The sequence below is a fragment of the Seriola lalandi genome, unplaced genomic scaffold (genome assembly GCF_002814215.2).
Source record: "Seriola lalandi dorsalis isolate HSWRI2012SDOR001 ecotype SW California unplaced genomic scaffold, Sedor1 jcf7180002053988, whole genome shotgun sequence".
NCBI lineage: Eukaryota > Metazoa > Chordata > Actinopteri > Carangiformes > Carangidae > Seriola > Seriola lalandi.
In genome coordinates this window covers 54-23,523 of record NW_019524541.1, presented here as the reverse complement: position 1 = coordinate 23,523, position 23,470 = coordinate 54, and the positions used below count along the sequence as shown (strand labels likewise).

At 40.0% G+C, this 23,470-nt stretch overlaps 4 protein-coding genes across 4 annotated transcripts; all 4 read right to left on the bottom strand.

Annotated features, from left to right (window-relative positions):
* Window positions 1–1,644: 1,644 nt before the first annotated feature.
* Window positions 1,645–5,751, bottom strand: ambp (alpha-1-microglobulin/bikunin precursor). The gene is made up of 10 exons (XM_023402785.2): window positions 5,535–5,751; window positions 4,830–4,972; window positions 4,268–4,344; window positions 4,054–4,170; window positions 3,639–3,740; window positions 3,457–3,518; window positions 2,901–2,985; window positions 2,593–2,760; window positions 2,031–2,204; window positions 1,645–1,828 (listed from the first exon to the last, which is right to left on the bottom strand). Exons 1-10 carry the CDS (start codon window positions 5,649–5,651, stop codon window positions 1,803–1,805), a joined length of 1,071 nt encoding a protein of 356 aa, XP_023258553.1. The 5' UTR covers window positions 5,652–5,751; the 3' UTR covers window positions 1,645–1,802.
* Window positions 5,752–7,289: 1,538 nt separating this feature from the next.
* On the bottom strand, window positions 7,290–9,626 carry LOC111652504 (protein AMBP-like). The gene is made up of 7 exons (XM_023402786.2): window positions 9,411–9,626; window positions 9,049–9,194; window positions 8,890–8,966; window positions 8,559–8,678; window positions 8,333–8,434; window positions 7,961–8,010; window positions 7,290–7,860 (listed from the first exon to the last, which is right to left on the bottom strand). Exons 1-7 carry the CDS (start codon window positions 9,528–9,530, stop codon window positions 7,798–7,800), a joined length of 678 nt encoding a protein of 225 aa, XP_023258554.1. The 5' UTR covers window positions 9,531–9,626; the 3' UTR covers window positions 7,290–7,797.
* Window positions 9,627–11,056: 1,430 nt separating this feature from the next.
* Window positions 11,057–14,762, bottom strand: ptgdsa (prostaglandin D2 synthase a). The gene is made up of 7 exons (XM_023402787.2): window positions 14,567–14,762; window positions 12,871–13,010; window positions 12,554–12,630; window positions 11,726–11,836; window positions 11,517–11,618; window positions 11,381–11,409; window positions 11,057–11,254 (listed from the first exon to the last, which is right to left on the bottom strand). The coding sequence occupies exons 1-6, from the start codon at window positions 14,660–14,662 to the stop codon at window positions 11,381–11,383; spliced, it is 555 nt and encodes a 184-aa protein (XP_023258555.1). The 5' UTR covers window positions 14,663–14,762; the 3' UTR covers window positions 11,057–11,254.
* Window positions 14,763–16,279: 1,517 nt separating this feature from the next.
* Window positions 16,280–22,641, bottom strand: LOC111652499 (long-chain fatty acid transport protein 4-like; the record flags this gene model as incomplete). Its single annotated transcript, XM_023402782.2, has 4 exons — window positions 16,280–21,128; window positions 21,515–21,661; window positions 22,251–22,415; window positions 22,504–22,641. Coding segments are annotated over 4 exons (608 nt in total), but the record flags the coding sequence as incomplete, so codon positions are not given.
* Between the last annotated feature and the right edge of the window lie 829 nt (window positions 22,642–23,470).

Below are 23,470 nucleotides of genomic sequence, written 5' to 3'. Positions count from 1 at the left end.
GGTTGTCCTCCTAATAGTCTTGAACCTTAAAATAAAACTCTTCTTCTTTCTCTTCCCCTTTCTTTGTAACTTGTTGTTAACCAATCCAGTCCGGAACACTGTACAGGTGACTGCATTTTGTGCAGTTGAAATGAATAATACTGACCAACTCAAATGGTCAGTCAGCAAGAAAAGCATACAGGCTGGCAAACATCTTGTAAGACAGACAGTTCATCAGCTGAAGTGATGAACCCACTGAAGTGTGGTGGGAATTTTCCTGTCAAATATGTGGTTAGTTCAGCCTGTCTATGCAAAGGTACTGGAAAGTTTTGTGCATGACCAATTGAAGTTATCGCTTCCTCTCTCTCTTCGTGGGAACCTTGCTAAAAGGTTTTCCTCTCTCACTCTTTCTGTTCTCCTGGAAAGAAAAGTGAGGGCAAACTGAGGGGTCTGAGTGTGTCACTAAGTTTCGCTTAGTTATGTGCATGCATGTGTGTGTGTTAAAAATGAGAGAAGTCCTGTATGTGGCTCTGATTATGTATGTGTATGTGTGTATGTGTGTATGTGTGTGTGTGTGTGTGTGTATGTGTGTTTGCACTTGTTTGGTAGCTCTCCTCCCTGCAGCACCAGGTGATATGGCCTGGTACGGAAGGTCACCACTGTGATGTCACTTCCCCTTCCTCTCCGGATATTCCCAGCATTCTACTGCCAGCAGCCGGGAACTCTGGGAACTAAGAGCAGGAAACCTGGCTCCTTTGCAGGAGAGAGAGAGAGTGAGCGATAGTGATAGAGCAAGTAGTGTGGAGGTTATGTAGTGATTTTTCAGCACTTTAGACTCATTTGCTGTAAAAAAACAAAACCAAAAACAAACAAACAGTGTGGAGACAGTTAAAGTAGATTGAGAAGCCCCAATGACACAGGAATGAGGGACCCTCTGTTGTGTACTGTTTGTGTCATTTACTGTAGAAATGTGAGTGTGTGTGTGTGTGATTGAAATTGTGTCACACACATGAATCCTCTTTAAATGGAGAAATATTGCCCCCTCCTGGTTATACCCACATATAGGAAATCAGTAGGATCCAAAGACTGTGTATAGAAAGTGGGTTGGCCCGGTAGATGACGGAGTCTGAGACTGATTTTATTTCCGCACTGTTCACACTAGTGTATGTGTAAATATAACACACATCATTTTTTTATTTCCTTTGACCCTATAAAACTGAGCACAAAGGTTTTGAAGTGGAAACACTTTCCTTTGCTGTAAACCAGGTTTGATGAGAGGAGCAAAATACAGAATGACCTTAAGGCACCGTTATTACACCAAATAAGGAAATATTTCATACCTTATATGTTATAAGGGCTATGTATGAATAGTTATATTTATTTTGTTTGTGAAATGGAAACATTGTCACTCAGTATTTAAGATACAGCAGATTTACAGCAGATACAACCAACAACCTCCACTGGTTTACTCTGATAAAGCTCTATAATGCTGCAGTCGGTCAGTGGTAAGAGTGTAATGAGAGCGTATAACTGGTTATCCTTATGTGAATCTGAAAAGGAAGAAAGCCCAGATTTTTGTCTGGTCTCATTTGCATATATTTATAGAGCAACTACATGAGCAGAAGCCTATTAACAATTCAATAAACAATAAAAACACCAGCCAAACAGAGTAATGACTTGTTTTATTGGTGATCTGTTGTGATATGACTTCTCATATTTTGTGAGTGCTTAGACAAATTCATGTTTCTTTACTGTGCACCTTCTGTGATGCTGGTTCATGCTGCATTAGTGTATTATAAGTTCAGAAGAGCACATCATGTCACTCAGTTTGTATTCAGGAGCTCTCCGTCTGTAAAAGAGCAAAAGGACATTAAATCATATGTTGGCGGAGGCAGTTTAACCAAGTTTTCTTTGTGATAACAGAAGTTATCTCAGTGTGTTGAATTCTCTTTCTTCAACTGAGTCTGTGATGTTTCCATGGGCTAGGTCAACGAGATGAGTGTGTGTTTCTATTTGCACTCTCTGTGTGTTGCTGTTCTGCATTATCTCACCATCTTTAACCACCCCGCAGTACTCCTCACACTCAGCCTTGCTGTAGAACTTGTTGGCGTTGGTCTGGCAGAAGCCCTGTTTGTAGGGCACACAGAGACCAATGGTGGAGTCAAAGGACCAGATGGGTGGCTGACCTGTGCAGGGTTCGGCTGCCAAGGGCAGACGGCACACAGCTGGAGAGACAGAACAGAGCAGTGCTGATATTTTTTTTATGTATTTCCATTGTTATACATACATATATGTATTTCCAGTCCACACATGAGCATCATGACGGGCAGTGATACTTAATTCTGGCCCATGGATGTACTTTTTTCTGTTTTCATGCTGTTATTCATGAGGATAGAAGTTAGCTGAAGGGAAGTGTACATCCTTCTCCCACCAAATTGCCAGCAATTAGTTGTAAGAAAATGGCTTCTCAAATTGTGGAAGAAAGTGGTTCAAAAGCAAACAAAATTAAAATAAATACATTCACATAATTAACTAGAAATGGATAAAAATATTGATCTATGTATTTCATATCATCCCATATGCAGATATTGTGTTCTGTGTTTCAGCCCTCACCCTCAGTGCGACATCTCTGCAGACACTCTCTCTCACTCTGAAAGTTGTTCTGGTTGCCCAAACACCCTCCATACTTAAAGATTGCACAGCTCAATGAGGAGGCGTTGTAGTAGTAACGCTGGTGCAACCCAAAACATGGTCCCGTATCTGGTTCTGCTTGACAAGCCTCTATAGAAGGGGGGTGGGTGGCATAAGAAAAAAATTGTTCGAATGTTACAACATCCGAATCAAGATCTCTGATTTCTCAGTCAGCACATGCTCATTTTCATGACTGTGATACACTGTACATTTATCATTAATTATCATACCGGTTCCATTGAAAAGAGGTGAATCATCAGCAGAACCCTCCTCCTCTGCAGCAACCATAACAGGGATCAAAGTTCTCCTCACCCGCTACATCACACAGAGTCAGTCAGATATACAAAGCCACACATTCTCCTTAATATTTTAAACAATTCTGTAACTCCCTCTTCCAGTGTTATATTGAAGCTATACTGCTACTAATATACAAAATATTATATAATAATATTCTGTTGTTGCAGCATTACATTAAGAGTAGAATTCTATATGCCCATATTAATGGAACAATACTAAATTGCATTGTCCACATTCATTTAAACTTTTCACAATACTTTTTACGATATGTACTTTTACTTCAGTGTATGCTTTTTTTCTCCAGTTTTCAGTCAGAAAATTATGACCAGCATTAAATGTATTTTTGAGTAATATATTGCTGTTAAAGGGGATTTATATTTGACTGTACTCAACAAGAAGAATAAAACTTCAGTAGAGCTTCAACCAATTGTTAAAAATGCAGATGATGCATAATAAAACAATATAAATCAGATGATGTATTTTCAGTACCTGAGGCTCAGGCTCAGGCTGAGCTGATGGTTCTGCCACTACCTCTCCAGGAACACAGTCACCTGCACAGAAATTCAATGAAAACATTTAGACTCTTTTAACATCTTCAGTTTTTCTTAATGTGTCGTTAATTAAATAAAGACCTGAACTGAAGTGTTTCATCTCTCTCCTCTCTCCCTTACCTTTGTCCTGCTTAATGATAATAGTGTCGGCACTCATTCCCTCTTGTCTGACCAGTGTTTTGAAGTCCTCCAGCACAGTGGGTCTCACAGCCATAGTCCGACCTGAACGGGACATAGTCATTTATTTGAAACTGATGCACAGTAAACTCAAATTTTAGTACAGTGTAAGTTTTTTATTCATTTGGTCTATCTTACAATGAATTAGGGGAAATCCTAAGACTTGAATAAAGTGAATAAAAACTAATTATACAGGCAACAGAAATAAAAAATATACTTGTTTGATTTTGTTTTGTGTTTTATTCAGCAGTATTTTGGTTGAAATGCTGCTGAAACACCTACAAAGAAATCATCAGTCAAGACTGCTTTTCAAAATAAAACAATAGGGAAAAAAAATCCATGGAGAGTGTGCACTTACTATAAAGCTTCAATGAGATGCTCTTCTCCCTTGATGATTTCTGTTTGCTCATTATCACTATTGCGTACTCGTTGTAGTTTGTGTGAACCACGTAGGCATCCACGTCTGACCCATACCCTGCAGGAAGGACAGCACAGGGACAGTGAGGGAGTCACAGCTGCACCAGAGACAGAGCTGAAAGGTTATAGAGAGGGAGACTGACAGAGATACATACTCTCAACATGGTAGAAGAACCGTCCTGGTGTGGTGGTTAACTCGTATTCCCCAGAGATCTCCTTACATGTCCCATGTCTACACACACACACACACACACACACACACACACACACACACACACACACACACACACACACACACACTTCCTCTTTTACATCATCGTTACATATCCAACTAAATGTGCAAAATATACCAGATGAGATCAACCTGAGATTTTAGACTCTTTATTTTGACTGTTGCACTGAGATGTTTTTGATCTAATCTTGACAAACCACTGACAGCCTCAGTCTGTGCACAATAATTTACATAATACGTAGATACATTTGTTATTTACATTTTTTCCCCCTCTAATTTCTGTCAATTTTGCATTAGCTAATTCCCCAAAACATTTTATATAGCAATAATTGCATGTATGTATTTCTTTCATTTTTTTTTTATTTTATTTTTTTTTTACAGATTTGTATTATTTTAATGTGTCTAATGAGCAACTACAACTTTCAAAAAATGTTTTCCATCTGTGTGCCTCTGTGTGTTTCTGTCATACATACGCTTTTACAAACCTGAGTACGGTTCGTTTCATCTTGAGTTTGTCTTCGCTGGTGCCTCTTTGCAGAACCAGCTTACCAATGGCTGCATCTCCCCGGTGACGCTGCATATGGGGACATGTACTTGCAATGGCAACATCATGCCAAGTTCCCAAAAACTGTTAGGAAGAGAAGCCATAATATACTTGATAATATATACTGTACATAACACACATAAAACCTAAACCTGAATTTGGTACAGTACTGCTGGTTCAGTATATATATATATATATATGTATTTATATATATATAAATAAATACATAAAAAATTGTTGCTAAAAAATGAAGATGTTGTTCAAGGCATTTCTTTTGCAATGCTGAGACCAGTAATGCACACGGCTCAGTACAGCCTTCCCAATGGAAACCATGTTGAATTTGTTGAAATTGAATTTAATACTTAAGAGAGGCACTGCTTTAAAGTTTTCAACCATTTAATGCATAAAAATTTGGTTTAATGTATTTTGAGGTCATTATGTTATGAAGGTTTCCACTGCCTGTAGAATGTCAATCAAACAATAGAAAGAAAACGACAGAAAAGAGAATACAAAGGATGTACAGAAGTACATTTCTACACCTCTGCGTTTAATCTTAATATACTAAATCTATAAATTGAAGTGAAAGATTATTACGCAAATATAGGAGGAAAAATAAAACGTAAGATTGCAGGACTCAACCACTCACCTGGGCCAAGTCAAAGTTCTCCTGTGTGGCGTAGAGAGGTTCTGGGAGAACAAGGAGCCCCTCAAGGGTCGAGGTCCATCCCAGGACCAGCAGGGGAACCAGAATCACTTTCTGCATCCTATCAGCCTGTCTGCTCACTCGTCTCTGAGAGGACTAAAGCCTAAGACACTGAAACCCAGGAAAGGGCTACCTGCTCTCAACTCTTCAAAGGGGGGACGGGGCATTGACCTGTTATATGTGTGCTGCGGCCCTTGCATGTACACACTCCCACAGCCGAGTAAATAACAAACAAGTAAGAGAGCAAAGTTCTGCTTGTCTCTGTCTCGCTCTGTGTGACCTGACTTGCCTGGGCAGCTGACCACTTAAACATTGGACTTCAGGTTTAGCAACGTCAACAAATCAATACCTGTCTTAATCTGACATACAAATGAGTAACAACTACCTGATATTTCATCCTGTACATGTGAAGTTTATATTGCAAATTTTCCTATGCTGGATGGGGCTTTTATCTTGTCAAATTCTACAAGTATGTGGTTTAATCTGTGGCACAGGGTCCACACCCCAACCCAGTCCCGTTTCTACATTTTGGAACTACATTCTACATTTCAAACCAAATGCAATTTTCATGTCTATTGTGAATGTGACCTCCCAGTCACACCAAAAATGAATGCAGCTATTGTTATTGTAATTGCTTCACCTATGCTTTTCCTGCTATGACAAGTCAAAATATGTGGGCCAGGAAAAGTCTACAGCCTGCTGGGAAAAAGACAAAATGATAACAGTAATGTCACACATGACAGAGAAAACATAAAAACAAATGCACGTTTGTTCTGATTCATGATGATAGTGCCATCACTCATTCCAAGTTGTTCTACAATTTGGAACTACAGCTCCCATAATGCTTTGGGAGATGTAAACAAGAAGTACAAAGCTGCCGTGGAGTCAGTGGGTTAAGCTGTGGGCTACGACTTGAGCCCTGTTTTATTTAACCCCAAACATTGTTCACATTTTTACAAACTGACACCATTAAAAACATGCCAAATTAGATATCAGCAGTTCCTGCTTGTAATGTACCTGTGGATGTAAAGACAGCTGTCACTGAATCACTGAAGAAAAACATGATGATTCCCAGGGAAGTTCTGGAGAAAAGTCTTATTTCTAAGATCCCTAAGTGAGTTTGTGGGTTTGTGTTTGTCTGTTGGTTCGATTATGACTGAGATATAAAATATGAGAACAGGACTTACAGGAAACTCTTATCTATTAGCATTTAAGAACATACATGCTTTTCTTCACCAACCTGGACTATTGCTTTTCAGCCGATATTATTTGGTATAAGAATGTTAACTAACCAATGAATCTAAATAATAAATTCATTTTAGTATCCTACTTTCATTTATTACTTATATCTAGAAAGTAATCGGTGATGGCAAGGCACTGAGAAACAACATAATGTCATGTCACCATAAACAGCAGAAAATACGAGCACTTCATTCAGCAGATAGACAGAAGCTTTATGGGGAGATGAAGTGAAATTACTACAGGTACCAGACAAGCAATACATTACTAATTATGAAAAGAGACCTTAATAGTATGTCAGCCCCTTAGGACTCCATATTCCTGCCTTTCTCTCTATCTTTTATTGTCTTTAACTTACTACACATGTTTGAAAATGAGGTGAGGCTCAGTCAAACGTTGCAGTACGAGGGTAGTATTGGCTTCGTGTGCTGTAGCACTGAAAAGTCAAATGCACTCAAATAAACACTGAATCATTTTATTACAAATTAATTTGGATTAATACTTTTCATATATATGAAAAATGCAATATCACAATAAAACAATGAGATGGAAACATATTCATACAATTTGCACTGCATTTGTAGGAAACCAGTACCAGTGACAATAACAGTTGTTTTTTCCATTGAAGATGTGACAACGTGATTGTCTTGTGAGTGTTTGTGTGATGACCCTCCTCTTCAGTTTGTCCACATGACCTCTCACCTTGTGCAGTCTTACAGTAAACATACATTTATTAATATATATTAACCTCTCCTTATCCTCACCGCTAATATACGGGGACAAAAAGGACCCTGTAGTATTTTTAAGTATTAGTTTACAGGTGTACATTACTGCTCCCATGGGCTACCGTATGTGATCTGCGGGAGACTGAGTGACCGTAAAATTCTGAAGAAAATTTGATACAAACAGTAAACACTAGAGTTTATAGTGACGTGACCATTAAATAACGAATCATTTATCCATGTGGTTAAATATTACCGGAGTTCACAGCTGGCACCACCTTTCTCTTCAACCTCTTGGTAACAGAAATCTGAAGGATAGATTCACAAGACACAGCTGATTAATGCTCATTCTCATTACAGACACAGATCTGTGGCTTCAGTATGCATCATGTCATGTCTGGTGTGTACCTGAGGCTGAGTAGTTGGCTCTGTCTCCAGATCACCTGGAACACACTCGCCTGGGAAGATGGGAAGAGATGGGAGAGGGTGTTTATGTTTTTCATGAAGACAACATTGGTCCCTTTGTGTCAAAGAAAAGCCACAGAAAATGTAATTTGCATTTCAAACCAAATACAATTTTCATGTCTATTGTGAATGTGACCTCCCAATCACACCAAAAATGAATGCAGCTATTGTTATTGTAATTGCTTCACCTATGCTTTTCCTGCTATGACAAGTCAAAATATGTGGGCCGGGAAAAGTCTACAGGCTGCTGGGAAAAAGACAAAATAATAACAGTAATGTCACAGCAACACAGAGCAAACATAAAAACAAACCTACCTTTGTTCTGATTCATGATGATAGCGCCATTACTCATTCCAAGTTGTCTCACCAATGTTTTGTAATTGTCCATCACCGCAGGAGTCACATCCATTGTTCGACCTGAAGAAGGCAGAATTTCTATCACACACACTGATCTGTACATCCAATGACAAACTTGAAACACATTTCAAAAGCACAAGTACAACAAATTGTCATTTTGATAGATTCAAGAATGGCCACCCACTATAAAGCTTGGCTGTGGTGGTTTCGTTTCCTGATGGTTTCTCAATGCTCAGCAGAAGCATCATTGCATACTCATCATAGTTGGTATGAACCACGTATGTATCAACATCTGCTCCAAACCCTGTGGAAAGGAAAGTGTTGGCAATATGCTGCGTGGCAGATCTGTGAACAACATATTAGTGGCTGATGTACCAAGTCTGTGGCATTTTAGTTTAAAATTGAAAACAAATCCTTGTTAATGTGGTGTGAAATGTGTGGACAGAATGCACAATTAGATTTAGGATAACAAAAAAAAAAAAGGATGGAGAGATGAAAGAAGCTGAGAAACATACTGGCAATATGGTGGAAGAATCGTCCTGGAGTGTTGGTCAAAGCATAATCTGTGGACGTCTGCTTACATGAGTCATTCCTACACACACACACATGCACAGGTTACACTGAGTTTAACACATTTCAGATTGTGTGTGCGCTGGCGTGGATGTGAGTCTGACCTGAAACTAGTGGCCGTCATGGTGAAGTTGCTCTCAGAAGCAACATGTTGTAGCTCCAGTGCGACAATGACGGGGTTTCCCCTCTTGCGCTTCATGTAGTGAGGACAGGTAGAAACCACTGCCAGCTCATACCACTGCCCCATGAACTGCAAGGTGAATGCAAATATTCGCTGCACATTAGAAATAAATACAATATAATAGGAAGCATTATGGAAGGGTATGCACCCATGACAGCATGCTGTTAAGGACAGTGCTATTGTTTACAGTTTATACTTGTACTCTAATGCGCAACTGGAACAAAATCTGATACTTTCAAAAAACTTTCAAACATTTCAAAAAGATAATTTTCAGTTGCCACTCACCCGGCTCAGATCAAAGTTCTCCTGTGTGAGGGTAAGAGATTCTGGGAGCACATGGGCCCCCTGGAGGGTCCAGGCTGATCCCAGGACCAGCACAGAAACCAGAATCACTGCTCTCTGCATCCTGCTGTGTTTCTCACCAACCAGTCCTTCATGCACTGCTCCTCCTGCTGCTGCTGCTGCACTACGTCAAACTGCCACAGTGAGAATGTGAGTTTTTTCAAAATTTTCTACAACACTGCAAAAAAAAAAGAAAAAGAAAAAAAAGTTCTGATGATATCTTTATCTGCTTTTGTGTACTTTTATCTGGCGTGTGCACTAAAGTGTGTCCATGTGATTGCGTGTTTGTTGGTTCAACTAATCAGCAATGAATGACTGGACTTCAGAATCTGTAGCTAAAACAAACAACCAATCAATACATGGCAGAATTTAGCAGCTGATAAATAGTAGGGAAAAGGCTGCACTGCCACAGTGAGGCTGTACAGTCAAAGATTTATTTTAGAAAAGTTTGTTCTCTGACATGAGGTGTGAAGAGGGTGGGGGGTGGTAAAAAAATATTTTCTGTCAGGCCAGTGTTGTTGTCTTATAGGCTTTATGATATATGGTTGCACAGCCAGCTTGAGCGTAATCCAGCACTATGTAATGTGTTAATACAGCTATGAGGTCTTGTTCACAGCAGAAACATACTGATGAGGGGTGAACTCTGCCCCCTGGTGTTCATATTAGACTACAGGCCTGATTTACACAAGACACAACTCAGCACTACCTCCTGCAGTATACAGCAGATGGAGGGTTCTCAGTACAAACTGAGTCACACACACACACACACACACACACTGGCAGTGGTTTCTACCTGTCCTCACTACATGAAGCGCAAGAGGGGAAACCCCGTCATTGTCGCACTGGAGCTACAACATGTTGCTTCTGAGAGCAACTTCAACATGACGGCCACTAGTTTCAGGTCAGACTCACATCCACGCCAGCGCACACACAATCTGAAATGTGTTAAACTCAGTGTAACCTGTGCATGTGTGTGTGTGTAGGAATGACTCATGTAAGCAGACGTCCACAGATTATGCTTTGACCAACACTCCAGGACGATTCTTCCACCATATTGCCAGAATGTTTCTCAGCTTCTTTCAACTCTGCGTCCTTTTCTTGGTTGTTGTAAATCTAATTGTGCATTCTGTCCACACATTTCACACCACATTAACAAGGATTTTTTTTTTTTTAATGTTAAACTAAAATGCCACAGACTTGGTACATCTGTCTGTGTATACAGTCATGAATTAAAACTTTTTTTTACTTAAGTAAAAGTACTACAGCACAAACATCAAAATACACTTAATGGACCAAAAGTAAAAGTACTCATTATGCAGAATGGCCGATTTCAGAGTCATGCTTATTATGTTTTTGGATTGTAATTATTGATGCATTAATATGCAGATCTCTTTAATGTTGAAAGTTGTAGAACAGAGTAAATTACTCTCCACCATGGGAAAGTGACTAACATTTAGAAAACTCAGAATAAATTCAACAGAGCTGCCTGATCATAAAAAAAGATTTTATATCAAATTTTTTGTCCAAAGGCCAAAACCAGCTAAAATGTGTTGTGATTACAAACAAATAAAAACAGTATAATCATGACCTGAAGGTTAGTTTTATTTATTAAACCATGCCAACACAGCAGAACAATGAAAATGAAACATTACATAAAATAGGATTAGATGTTATAATAGAATGATGATATTTGCTTTGCTGAGAGAAAGCTCTTTGCAGTAAATGCTGGGAAATACAGAGCTGGAGCCGCACATCAGAACACACTGGCACCCTCACCGCAGGTACATCTGGGAACATAGAGGAAGAAACAGAAAATAATTTACACTAATTTACACACACATTTGTCACACACCCCTGACTATCATTAATGAAACAGCCTTGGTTTTCAGATGTTCCTAAAGAAATAGACCCACCTAACCAGATCCAGATTGTGGGCAGTTTTCTGTTGGCCAGAAAAAAACACACAAACAAGAAAGAATTAGGAAACTTCATGGTCATTTAATCTGCATTTACATATACTGTGTATGTGTGTGTCACCCAATACTTTACCTGCTGGAGGTGGAGTCAGAATAGACTCTCTGGAGAAACCGCGGGACAAGGCTAAGGTTTTAAACTTGTTGATTACTTCAGTCCTAACTCTTTGAGAGCGACCTGCAAGTACAGAGACACATGAATGTGCGTGTATTTGTGTGTGTGTGTGTGTGTGTGTGTGTGTGTGTGTGTGTGTGTGTTTGCGTGTGTGTGCGTGTGTGTCTCACCGTAAAGTGCCACTTGTGTGTACTCGCTGTTAAAAACCTTGTGTTTGAGAACCAGAGCGTATTCGGTGTAGTTTGTGTCCACCACTGTGATGTCCTTCACCATGTTGTGGCCTGACAGAAAACACAACACAGAAGTACTGAAAATGTACCGTATATGTATGAAAATGCAAAATACAAAAATGCGCTATAAATATTTACAACACAATACGATACAATATATGCTGCACAAAATGAGAGAAAAAAGAAAAAACATGAAAGGAATTAAATATTAAATGTATGTATTGGAAATATATCAAGATGATGATCTACAATGTTAGACAGAACACAAATACAAACAATGTATCAATCGTAATACTTTTTTATTTTTAAATGGAAAATTTCAAAGTGCTACAGTTCTTGCGTAAAAACACACTCGAGTGCATCACCAAAACTTTAACTAAAACAAAAAACAGGTTTGTTTCATTTTTGTGTGAAAAGAGACACAAGACAAAACTAATACATTTCTGCTTTGCTTTCACTTCTGTTCTCATACTTCTCGCACAACAATGTGACAAAATGCAGTTTTGAAGAACTTGTTTTGACTTGCTCAGGCCTCCTGACTTACATCTGTGGTTGTTTCCTCGAACTGAAGAGATTCAGAATTTGAGCCACTGCTGTTGGCACCCACTGAGTGCCAGTCAAATATTTACATTGTCATGTAAACATTGTCAGAACAGTCACAAAACTTACTAAATATCATTTATCTTGTCTTTTTCTCAGGTTCAAAGCAGAAACCTTGTTATCTGTTGGAAAGCTGATGAGTCAGATGTGAAGTGAGCAGAGACTTACGTGAGCTGAAGTAGGTGAACTGTCCCGGGACGTTGGTCTTCTCATACTGGTACAGCTTACTGTGACAGCCCAGAGGTCTGAAGCAGACAGAGGAAACACAATGTGTCTTTATCTCCTCCAAATCTGTCCATTCATCTATCTCTCTCTCCTGATTTCCTCTCTTCTTTTCCTAGCACATCTATTTCTGATGTACACAAAAATAGACTATGCTGTATATGCCCCTGTCTAGACTGTGCTTATATATGTCACACACACACACACACACACACACACACACACACACACACACACACACACACACACACACACACACTCACGTGGCTTCCCACATTGTGAGGTTAACGTTGCCGTTTGTCAGCGGTGTGATGATGCCCATTGAGGCCTTCAGTTTGTCTCTGTAGGGAACAAAACTTGGAGAGTCATAGGCCAGGCCCACACGGTACCATCTCCCTGCAAACTAAACACACACATAGGCACACAAATTTCAACACACAAAGTTTGACTCTATATTTGACTTTAACCAACAGCTAGCATTCATGCACAGGTTACACCTTTACTTTTCATGCCCTGACAAGTCTAAACGTCTGATTCTATTAAAAAAAACAAAAAGAACATAACAGCATAAAACATCAGAACTGTAATTTCTGACTTCCTCACCCTGTATGTGGTTCTCAGCCCTAAGCCTATTGATTTACATTGAAAATGTAAATCTGTCAAAGTATATAGTCTCACTTTTGAAAACAGCTGAAGTTTTTTAAATTAAGGTTGCTCAACAGCAGTGATTAGTGTGCAGGGACTATTTTCAGCTATGAATTTGTTGCGCTACTAAATATTTAAGGAAGCATGATGGCGTTGTATGTGGGATCAACTCGAAATAAACTACAGTGCCCATGTTCATCATAATGAAGGAGCATGTTACCCAGTGCGATCATGTGGCTCACTGATGTGCTTTTAATAGTCCCTGGACAAAAATAAAAGTCTGTGGCTCAAAGGAATAAACTTTATCAGGTAATACCTGTTGATAGTATCAATTCATTATTAGTTTTGGTCTTTTTATGAGATTTATTGATAATAAAAGAATATAGAATATCACTAGACTTCTTCCTTAATGGAACATCTGCCATGTTGTGGCTGTATGTTTATGTATGTATGTATACATACGTACATTTTTAGAGTTGACATTTTTAGCATTAACAGCCCCAGTGGGAAAACAAGCTGTACTGGTACCATGATGCAAACATTGCTGTAAACCACTGTATTCCCTCATATCTATACATAGATCCTTTAAAACACGGACTGGTTGTTAATGTTGATTGAACATCCTGTATTTATCTAACCAGACAGAGTCAGCATGTTTCTTTATGTAAGGAATAAACATCAGCTGCCGTTTATCCTTTGAACTGCTTTAGGTTTGAAGAGTAGGCATGCGAGAATTTCAGGTTGGGTCTTGTCCTACGTTTTACATGAACTCACACCAGATTCACTGGTTGATAAATCTGGAAAAACCTCACCATAAAGATTATTAAAATGCTTCTGGGATACATCCAGTTGCCTATCAAATCACCCACAGGAAACTACTGAGGATGTTCCTTTTCCGGACATTTCTCATGGCACATCTGCCATGGGAAATGTCGAACTGACCTCTCTCAACCTCTGGTGTGTGACGAAACCAGAAAAACAAGGATTCACAAATTTATTAATCATAACAGTTTGTGACTTGACTGTCAGCGCTGAGGCAGGACTTAAACCCATAACTGTTTGTCTTGGGTCACCAACTGAGAAACTTTGACTACACACACACACACACACACACACACACACACACACACACACACACACACACACACACACACACCAGTACACAGTGTTCCCTCACAGATGGAGTCACCTATGATTAACAACAAATAATGAGAGCACGACAGCAGAATCCCTTCACTCATCAAACCAAACTGAGTTAGATACATTCATGCTGAACAGCAAACATCAAAAGCAGAATGTGTGTGTCCATCTTACCCTCTGCAGGTTGAAATCTCTCTGCGGCTTCACGTCTGCGTGCACCATCATCACACACAACATCACCATGACAACAGCGACCACCGTGGTCCTCATGACTGCCCGGGAGAATCGAATCAGCGAGATGGGCTGAAAAGTTGAGAGAGGTTGTCTGACCTGAGCCTTTAAGTGAACTGTGGGTTGTCAACAGACAGGTACAGAGTGGCAAAGCCTGTGGCAATGTTTGTTTTTCTCCTGATCCACCCACCTTGTTGTCAGCCAATCATCGCTGAGGATCAGGGATCAGGGAACAGTGGCCAAGTGTTGAGGATGTGTGGCTCCAAAACAACCCAGACTTAGACTTCAGTTCCCATAGGTTCAGGAATATATCCTGCTTGTGGTTTATTAGCATCAGCTGAGGCTGGTATGGTGCTCACACACACAGGTTCACAAGACCTTGTCCCACACTGACACATACAGCATACACCAAGAAGAAGCAGCTTCTATACATTTAATAATGCTGGTAATGTTTTAAAGACACTAACAGATAATGGTGGAAGAAGTATTCAGATCATTTACTGTCTCCATTTAGTACAAAATAACAGACTGTTGTACAAAATGTAGTGTAAAGGCTATGAAGTGGTGGAAAATGGAAAAACTCCAAGTAGAAGTACCTCAGATCTGTACCTAAATATAGTTTTTTTCCACCTCTGCTAACAGATAGAGACATGTACAAGACACAGCATCTTTCAGTATCAGTCTTGGCTAAAGTACAAAATGCTGGTCATGGTTATATTCATGTCTCGACAAGGGAATCTACTCCATAAATGAGTCTCACAGGTTCATTTTGACTCTGCTTTTTTGGTTGCAGTTTCAATATTTCTGTCTTGGTAGGAATCGTGTTCTCATATTGAAAGTGATTTCTTTCCAAGAAACGTTATACTATAGCTTGGCTGCCAGTTTTCGCACAAAAAGTATACTTTAAGAAGTATACCAGTTAACCATTGTATAGATTAGGCTAAAATCACATTTCTAATTCAGAGCCTTGCTGGGGAGTAGCTTGACATTGCTAAAATCGAGACTGTGGCTGTAACGGATGTTGTGGGCTGTGTAAATGTTGAAAATAGGCCAACAGTGAGGAGAGTAAATGGATATACAGAACATACGATCAATGTTCAAAGTGGGTTTGGAGGCAGGTGAGTTTGCAGGACACAAGAACTCACTGTTGAGCCTTTCAGAGGTTGTTGTGGGTCAAATTAAATTTTGGTTTCCTCTAAATTCCGAGGAACATTTTTTCATGCAGTGGTAAATTAATGATCTTGTTATAACAATGATCATCTCCAACAGCAGTGAAGGAATCTGTTTTTCTTACAAGAGAGTGAACTCCTCTCTGGTGCACCTGAAATACAAGTGCAAGTCAATTTGTTACAGCAGTAAATAAAACACGTGTAGATCAGATCCTATGGTGTGTGATGTAATAGGAATGGTTTACTTGTTGGACTGTCAAAAGGGACAGTGAATAGAATTGAATAGTTACTAGGGAATAGGAATAGGAATTCTCTTACAGGTTTGGTGCAACGATAAAATACAGACCTTCAGGATAAATGGCCTTGTTGTTCATGCTGAAAACGGTTCAGCATAAAAACACAAAGAATCTGTGTGGATGAGCTGAGCACAGCAGTCTGGTGTCAATCATACTGTAGAAAAAGTGGCACAACAATCAGGACCCAAGTGAACAATTTAAATAGTTTTTTATTAATAATGATTTTTCCATTTGCAGCACTGCTTTTGTCTCATTTTCTTGAAATGCATGATGTATACAGCTAACCTTCAGTGGACAAGAGGACATCAGTGTGTGTGTCTCACACACACAGCACACCTCACAGACCTCCCCTACACACTCTGCACAAGCTGAGAGCTGCTGCCTGTGCAATGAGACGATAAAATAATTATAATAAAAAACACGTTCACACACACATAGGCAGACACATACAAACTTGTTTCCTTCTCTAGCGCTGTTTGATGTTCCTGAGGACCACGACCGGGAGAAAAAGACAAACAAAAAGTGCAAAAAAAAAAAAAAAAACAGGGTGTTAAATGTTGATCAGAGACATGAGGGACAGTAAGACCAGAGAGATAAAAACAAACAAATACACGCAAGTCTTCAGTCAGGGTTTGTGATCTGTGGCTTGTCTGGCAGGTAATGATCCTCACATAATTGTGAACTTCACTGTGACTTATTCTTTGATCATATGTCAGTGATTTACACTCAGACTCTGGTTATCTTGATTAATCTCAGTGTGAGCTGGGAAAGCTGGTGACAGTTAGTTAGATGCCCGTGAGGCTTTCTCAAAACATTGTTCACTTTGGAGCTCGACTGAATAATCTCATACATCAATATATACATCAATCACCATACACTGACAACATTTACTATCTGTGTATTAAGTGAAGGCATTGTATTGGTTTAATCTGTCAAACAGTTTGACAGTCTTTTGAAGCAAAAATGCAATAGTGAAGTGATTTTAGCTGATTATAAATAAAACAGTGAAATCTGTTATAAATTGTGTGAAAAATTGCATCGCAAAATCACATTTTGAAATATATCATATAAGGTTTCATTTAAATCAGTACATCTCTTATCCAAGGACTGTGTGATGAAATAATGGCAAGGAAGCTTGTGTGTGCCTCTCTTTGACTCGCCCCTGTCAAAGCATTGGTGAGGGTACAGCGCCCCCCTCTGGTCAAACAGGTGACTGGAAAACCTCAATACACCCTGTCCCATAGACCCCTCACTCCCTACAGGCCTTCAGCTGGGAAATGGTTCCTGCTCAAAATCTACAACCCATTTCATCCAGAAAGGTAGATCCCTGGCTGGTTCCTTGTGCCAAAGGTAGAAAAAAACAAAAAAAAAACAAACAACAAACTGACATTTGATTGTCTTCCACTCATGCATGAATCCCCTTTTTCTATACCAAAATCACAAAGCTATAATTTCACAAAAAGAAAACAAGAGCAAACACATAAAGCAGTGAAACAATCAAAGTATAATTAACAGTTCTTCAAAAATAATAATTTAAACTCATTTAAAAAAAAAAAGTGAAAATGGAAACATCTTATTCAGAGTGCTCTTTGTGGGGCTGTTTAGTCACGCGCCCCCTGGTGGTCAGGGTTAACAAGTGTAACCCTCAGTCAGAAGCATCATAACAGCCAAATTGTGTTCCCTTAGATACGTAAATCACACTTTAGAAAATCAATATCATTGGTCACTCATTTGCTTTTCAGACATTCATGAGAACATTTCACACTCATCATTAAAGAACAAAATACTTGTGAGAGAGAAAAAGACAGACTCATTGAAGACTACAGAAGAAGCAGGGGTGAATCGCAATTTCTGTCAAACGGCTTTGTTGGTGTTCTTCCCAAAACAGGGGAATGATAAGTGAGAGCAACGTTGACGAACGCTGTCAGCAGACTGCAGCCGTCAAGGTCAGTCAGTGAAAAGTACAAACCGAGGAAAGCCGTTGAAACATATTGAGAATCAGTCTGCAGAAAACAAAGTAGCCTAAGCATTGCCACAGAAAGAAGAATAGGAAGTCATCTACGTTACAGTCGGTCCTCAAATGTTGGCAACACCTTGCCTGGCTGTACTGTAGGTGACTTAGGATGTGGTGAGTTTCAAATGTAAGGAAAAGAAATATCACAGGGTAATGGCAGACTACACACAACACACATCGGCAAAAGATACTTGGAAACAGTTTTGAGTGTGTAGGTGGAGCTTGATGTTACCAAACCTCCTGAACAATCTCAAAAATTGACAAAAGAAAAATCCCTCCAATATGCTCAATCAAACATTTAAAGAGATCCAATTAGGAAATATTCTAAAGGTATTCAAATGCTGTTTTTTTTTTTTTTACCCTTGTCTGAATCAACATGACCACAGACGTGGCAGACAATGAGGCTTGGAGCCTGACAGAGACAGCCAGGATTAAACAGAGGTGCCTGCTCGAAGGGAAGGGGGGCCACAGTCAGAAAGAGAGAAGACAGAGGAAAGAGGGAAGAGATGGTTGAATGCAAAGGATTGGAGTGGTTGGCAGAAAGACGATAAAGGCTTAAAGTAAAGGTGCCGAGCAAATGGAAACTTGGGCGAGTGATATCTTAAAGATAACCCAAGAAACAAATGTGTAACAAATAAAGACAGCTAGAAGACAAATTAAGGTTACAGTCAGGGCTGAGAGATCCGAGGGAAAGGAAGTGAGGAGGATAGAGTCCTCGAAAATTCTGTGACAGCAGTCTCGCAGCAATTGGACTCTTGCCCAGTGAGACATCATCACAAACTCGTCCTGCACCTGGCAGGATGAAGATGTCAGTCGCTGGGCTGCCTCCGTTTCCTAGGAGATGATTTTCAGAGTAAAACCTGAATTCCCAAGATTTGGGCCAGCTTTGCGATGCCACTGTGACAGGAAACTTGGACACGGACAAATGAGATTATGGTAGATAGAAGCTTAATGAGACGAGTGACGGTTGAAGTCCAACACAGGGAACCATATGAGACACTATGTATGGGCCAGGGCCTGTGAATCTGGGAGGTGAACTCACAGTAAGGCACAGTGCTCTGCTTGTGGTTGCTCATTCATGCTGCTACAACCTCTGATGACAGCTACTGCAGACAACGGACAAGACATCGATGGCAAAGCACATTTTCTCTTCTTCTCTACTGCTCCGTTCCGATGCATCCTCTCCGTTACAGTGTCCTTACTCCCTGCCTTTGAATCTTTGGATCGTTCGGCTCTCCTGAATCTGGCAGAACATCCCTCCTTAGCACCAGAATATCGTTAAAAACACAAGTCCTCGCTGATGAGGCAATTCGGTGCTCCTGTCTCTTCAGTCAAGTCCTTCTCATATGTTTCAGAAGAATATACGAGCACCCTACGATAGGCAAAATCTACCTCTTACGACAAAACCTGCACAATAAAGCCACACGACCATATTGCACGTCAGCTCAGTGAGTGAACAGTGCTGTGTATGGAAATAACCCCATGTATTTAGCCCAGGGTTGACTCAGTTGGAGCACTTTACTTTTGTGTTCCAGCTGCTGATATAAAATGCATACTGCAGCTCAATTCATGAGGACTCCAAGAGCTACTGAAGCACAGATTTGGATTCACGTAAAGCAGAAAAACCCTGATACATTTGCACTACAACAAAAGAGAAAGCTTTCACAACAACATAAATTACTAAAAGTTTCATATTTTCTTAAATATGTAAACAAACACTACAACTTAAATATATCTGGTGTAATGCAGACATATTTAAATAAAAAGCTTTGTTTTATATCAGCTGTGGTGCGGCTGATTATTGCACTGCAAACTCTGGAGCCCTATTGCACTTTAGTAAAATTTTCAGCTTCAACCACTGGTCTAATTTAACTTCTGTAACCATTAGTTACATGTCAAAGGCTCTCCAAAATCCTTCACATCTTAATGTGTTCCCTTTAGAAAAAAAAAAAAACCTTTGGTGTCCTTACCTCATTTTCATTGCAAGCTCTGTAGAGCAAGGATGGAAACGAAGACAAGGAGACCAGAGAGCTGAAGGAAAGACTTTGATAAAGTTAACTTCAAACAGAGGAAAGGTGTAGGTGTCACATAGGTCTGTCACTGCTGGCTAATTGTGCAGGTGAGGTCAAGGATAGAGGCTCCAGTCTTTCACAGAACAATCTCGTTAACATAACAACAATCAGAGAGACAGTTTAGGTCCTAACAGGTCCCTCCGCCGTGCCACATATGTATGCACTGAATCCATGCTCCTCTTTATCATCCATCAAGTTTGTGGTTATCTGTAGTTTCAAGTTTGTGCATTCTGGATGCCAGGCAGCCTGTACTCCTCACCCCCCTCCCCCGAGCGGTGTCCCCCAGCAAAACATCTGGTTTGATGGACCATGATGAACAGGAAGGGGTTGTCTGAGGGCTGTGTGCACTGGGATTGTGTGGCTATGAAGAGTGGTTTCAAGTTACCAAATAGACCTGGTTACTGGGTTTGTGCCCCTCTCTGTGTTTGCTGAGGTAGCGAGAGGAGTTGCCGCGGAGATTTCAGGAGGGATGGATGGAGTGGTGCTGTGTTTGTGTGTGTGTGTGTGTGTGTGTGTGTGTGTGTGTGCGTATGTGTGAGTGGCGTGCATAAGTCTGTTTTCAGAGATCAAAGAGCAAAGAGGGTTTGGGAATACAATGTGTATGTGTGTGTAAATGTGTTGGCTCTGGGTGCACAGAATGTGTATGGCTATTACTTTATACTGTTTGTATTTTTGTGTATATGGGGGCAAGGTTCTGCATTCTGCTATCCTGCTCTCAAAATATTGTCTTCTGTTCTGTATTTGTATGTGTGTATATGTGTGTGTACATATGTAAATGTAGTGGTCAGCCTAGTCATCACAATTTGTGTTTCCCTGACAGTATGGAGCGGTAAGTCTCCTCGTCCAGCTGCACATAGCGCCCTCTGCTGGAATCCAGGAAGTAGAGTCTGTCCGACACCGCGCTGGGGTCAAAGCCATCCCTACGCAACTCCGTCTTTTGAAACTTAAATGTTCCTGAGAAATAGAGACACAAAGAAATAATGCAGATAATCCAATTTGCCTTACAATGCCTCTTAGCATTATTAGTCTTACTGCTTTAACTAAAACTATCAGAACACATCACTGTTTAATCAAATTTTGCTTGCAAAGCAATTCTAATATTATTATTACTTTTATAAGTAGTGATTTTGAATTGGTGATGCTGTTTAAATTAACACTCATAATGCCTTGTAAAATCCCGAATCTGTGAATATTTAAAATGGTTTTAATTTCAAAAGATGTCTCCTACTCAAACTGAGATTCTTTAACAGCTTTTTTATTACAATTGCATTGTAAAAAAAACTATATTTATCCTTGCTTTCTCATGCTTTACACAAACAGCTATGAAAAGCGCATTGTACCCGTCTTGTTGACCTCTGGAAGGAAGCGAAGGAATACAGGTCTGGCGTACGGAGGCAGAGCCTTCTCCATGTCCTTTACAAACTTCTCCAGATCAGTGGAACGAGACGGATCAGCGATGGCTGCCATTCCAGCCTTTCCCTCTGCTCCTGCTCACACAGAAACAGGCAAATGAAAGGTTTGATTCTGTGGACCACTGAGTTTCAGGTCAGACATCCTTGTGTTTGTGGAAGGAGGTGATGAGTACTGTGCAGAACCATCCTTATGTCTTTACACAAACGAAATCTGTCTGCCAGTGTTAATTTACCTCTACTTTTATACATCATTGACTGTATTAAACATAGTTTTTAATCTAGTGGCTAGATGGGTAATGTGGCAGTATCTCTTGTCTATCGTGATCTGTATGACTTGTGTATCTTTTGTTATTTGTCACTGCGCATTAGTGACCAAACTGCTTCCCTCCTTCGGGGATTAATAAAGTTATCTAATTTAATCTAATCACAGCGGCTGGAAAGTGGCGTCGTGATTTGTCTTTTGTGGCATTCAGTCTGCAAAGCTTCAGCTACAGCTCTGCTTTAAATGTAGTGAACTTTCTAAATGGTAGAAATCATTTAATGTCATAATAGGTCAAGAGTACGCAAAGACATTGCAGCTGTAAAACTGATACAGTATGGTTCTTGTCTTTTCTAATGGAGGAATCTTTAATCTCAAAAGGTACTGTATGTTAGACATTGTTACCTGGTACTTCCACTCCATACACAACTACATCTTTCATGTCTAGCAGCCTGCTGAGCGTTCCCTCCACCTCGGTCGTGGAGACATTCTCTCCTTTCCAGCGGAAAGTGTCTCCTGTTCGGTCCTTGAAGTACATGTGGCCGTTCTCATCCATGATCAACACATCACCTGGTAAGAAGGGGTCAAAGATCATATTCATTTATTTCAGCACTTCAGCAGGGAATATAGTGAATAGGTGTGTGTGTGAGTGACTAACCAGAGAGATAGGCACTGTCTCCCTTCTTGAAGACACTTTGAGCAATCTTCTTGCTGGTTGCTGATTGGTTGACATAGCCATCAAACCTCCTAAGAGGGTCATTCTGAATGATCCTGCCGACTAGCTGGCCAGGCTCGCCTAGAAAGAGAGAGAAAGAGAGAGAAAGAGAAACAAAGACAGAGAGAGACAAAGAGTGAGAGAGAGGTGTCAAAGACCAGAGGGATTTACAGTATGAATGTATAAATGGCATTCACGTGAATTCAAATTGCTATTTTAACTATACAAAGTGTATTATTTGAGCTCCATCAGGGGTTTCAGAGAGGACTAATGTCAATAGGCCCTTTTACACAGCCTATTCAAGGAGGGAATGTTGCACCATTATTCTGCCTTGCTGTTCTGTATAAAAGGTACAAACACGGAATGGGGGTGCTTTGTTCTTCTGCCTTTATGACGGCAGTGGAGGTAGTCACAGAGCCGAATCAACGTTTGCGTAAAAGCGAGAGAGGGCATGGAGGGGCAGGATGACGACACTGTTGACATCACAAATCACACCTCTGATCCTGGAATTCCAGCATGCTATCTAAAGGTCACATTATACTGACTTTGTTTGGTTCAGCGAACACAAGCACAGAAATGAAGGGTCTTCTTAATGGCAATATAGTGCAATATAGTACAAACACAATGTTGTGCTATATAATTCATGGGGGTGGTAGGTTGGTTGGTTTTAGCAGAAGAACTCGGCCAGTGACTTTTTATGTAAAAATTTCGAGAAAAAACAAAACAAAAAAAAATTGCAATATACCAACAGTAGGACTTCCTGATAGGTAGACAAGGGTATGTGCATGGATTATCAGTCTTGAGTGATGTCATGAGTGTTTGAGTTGAAAGACATAGCCAGAATCAGTACAGACTGTATGTTCAGGTTTATTCCACTGTTAATCAAACATATGATGTGGATGGGAATATA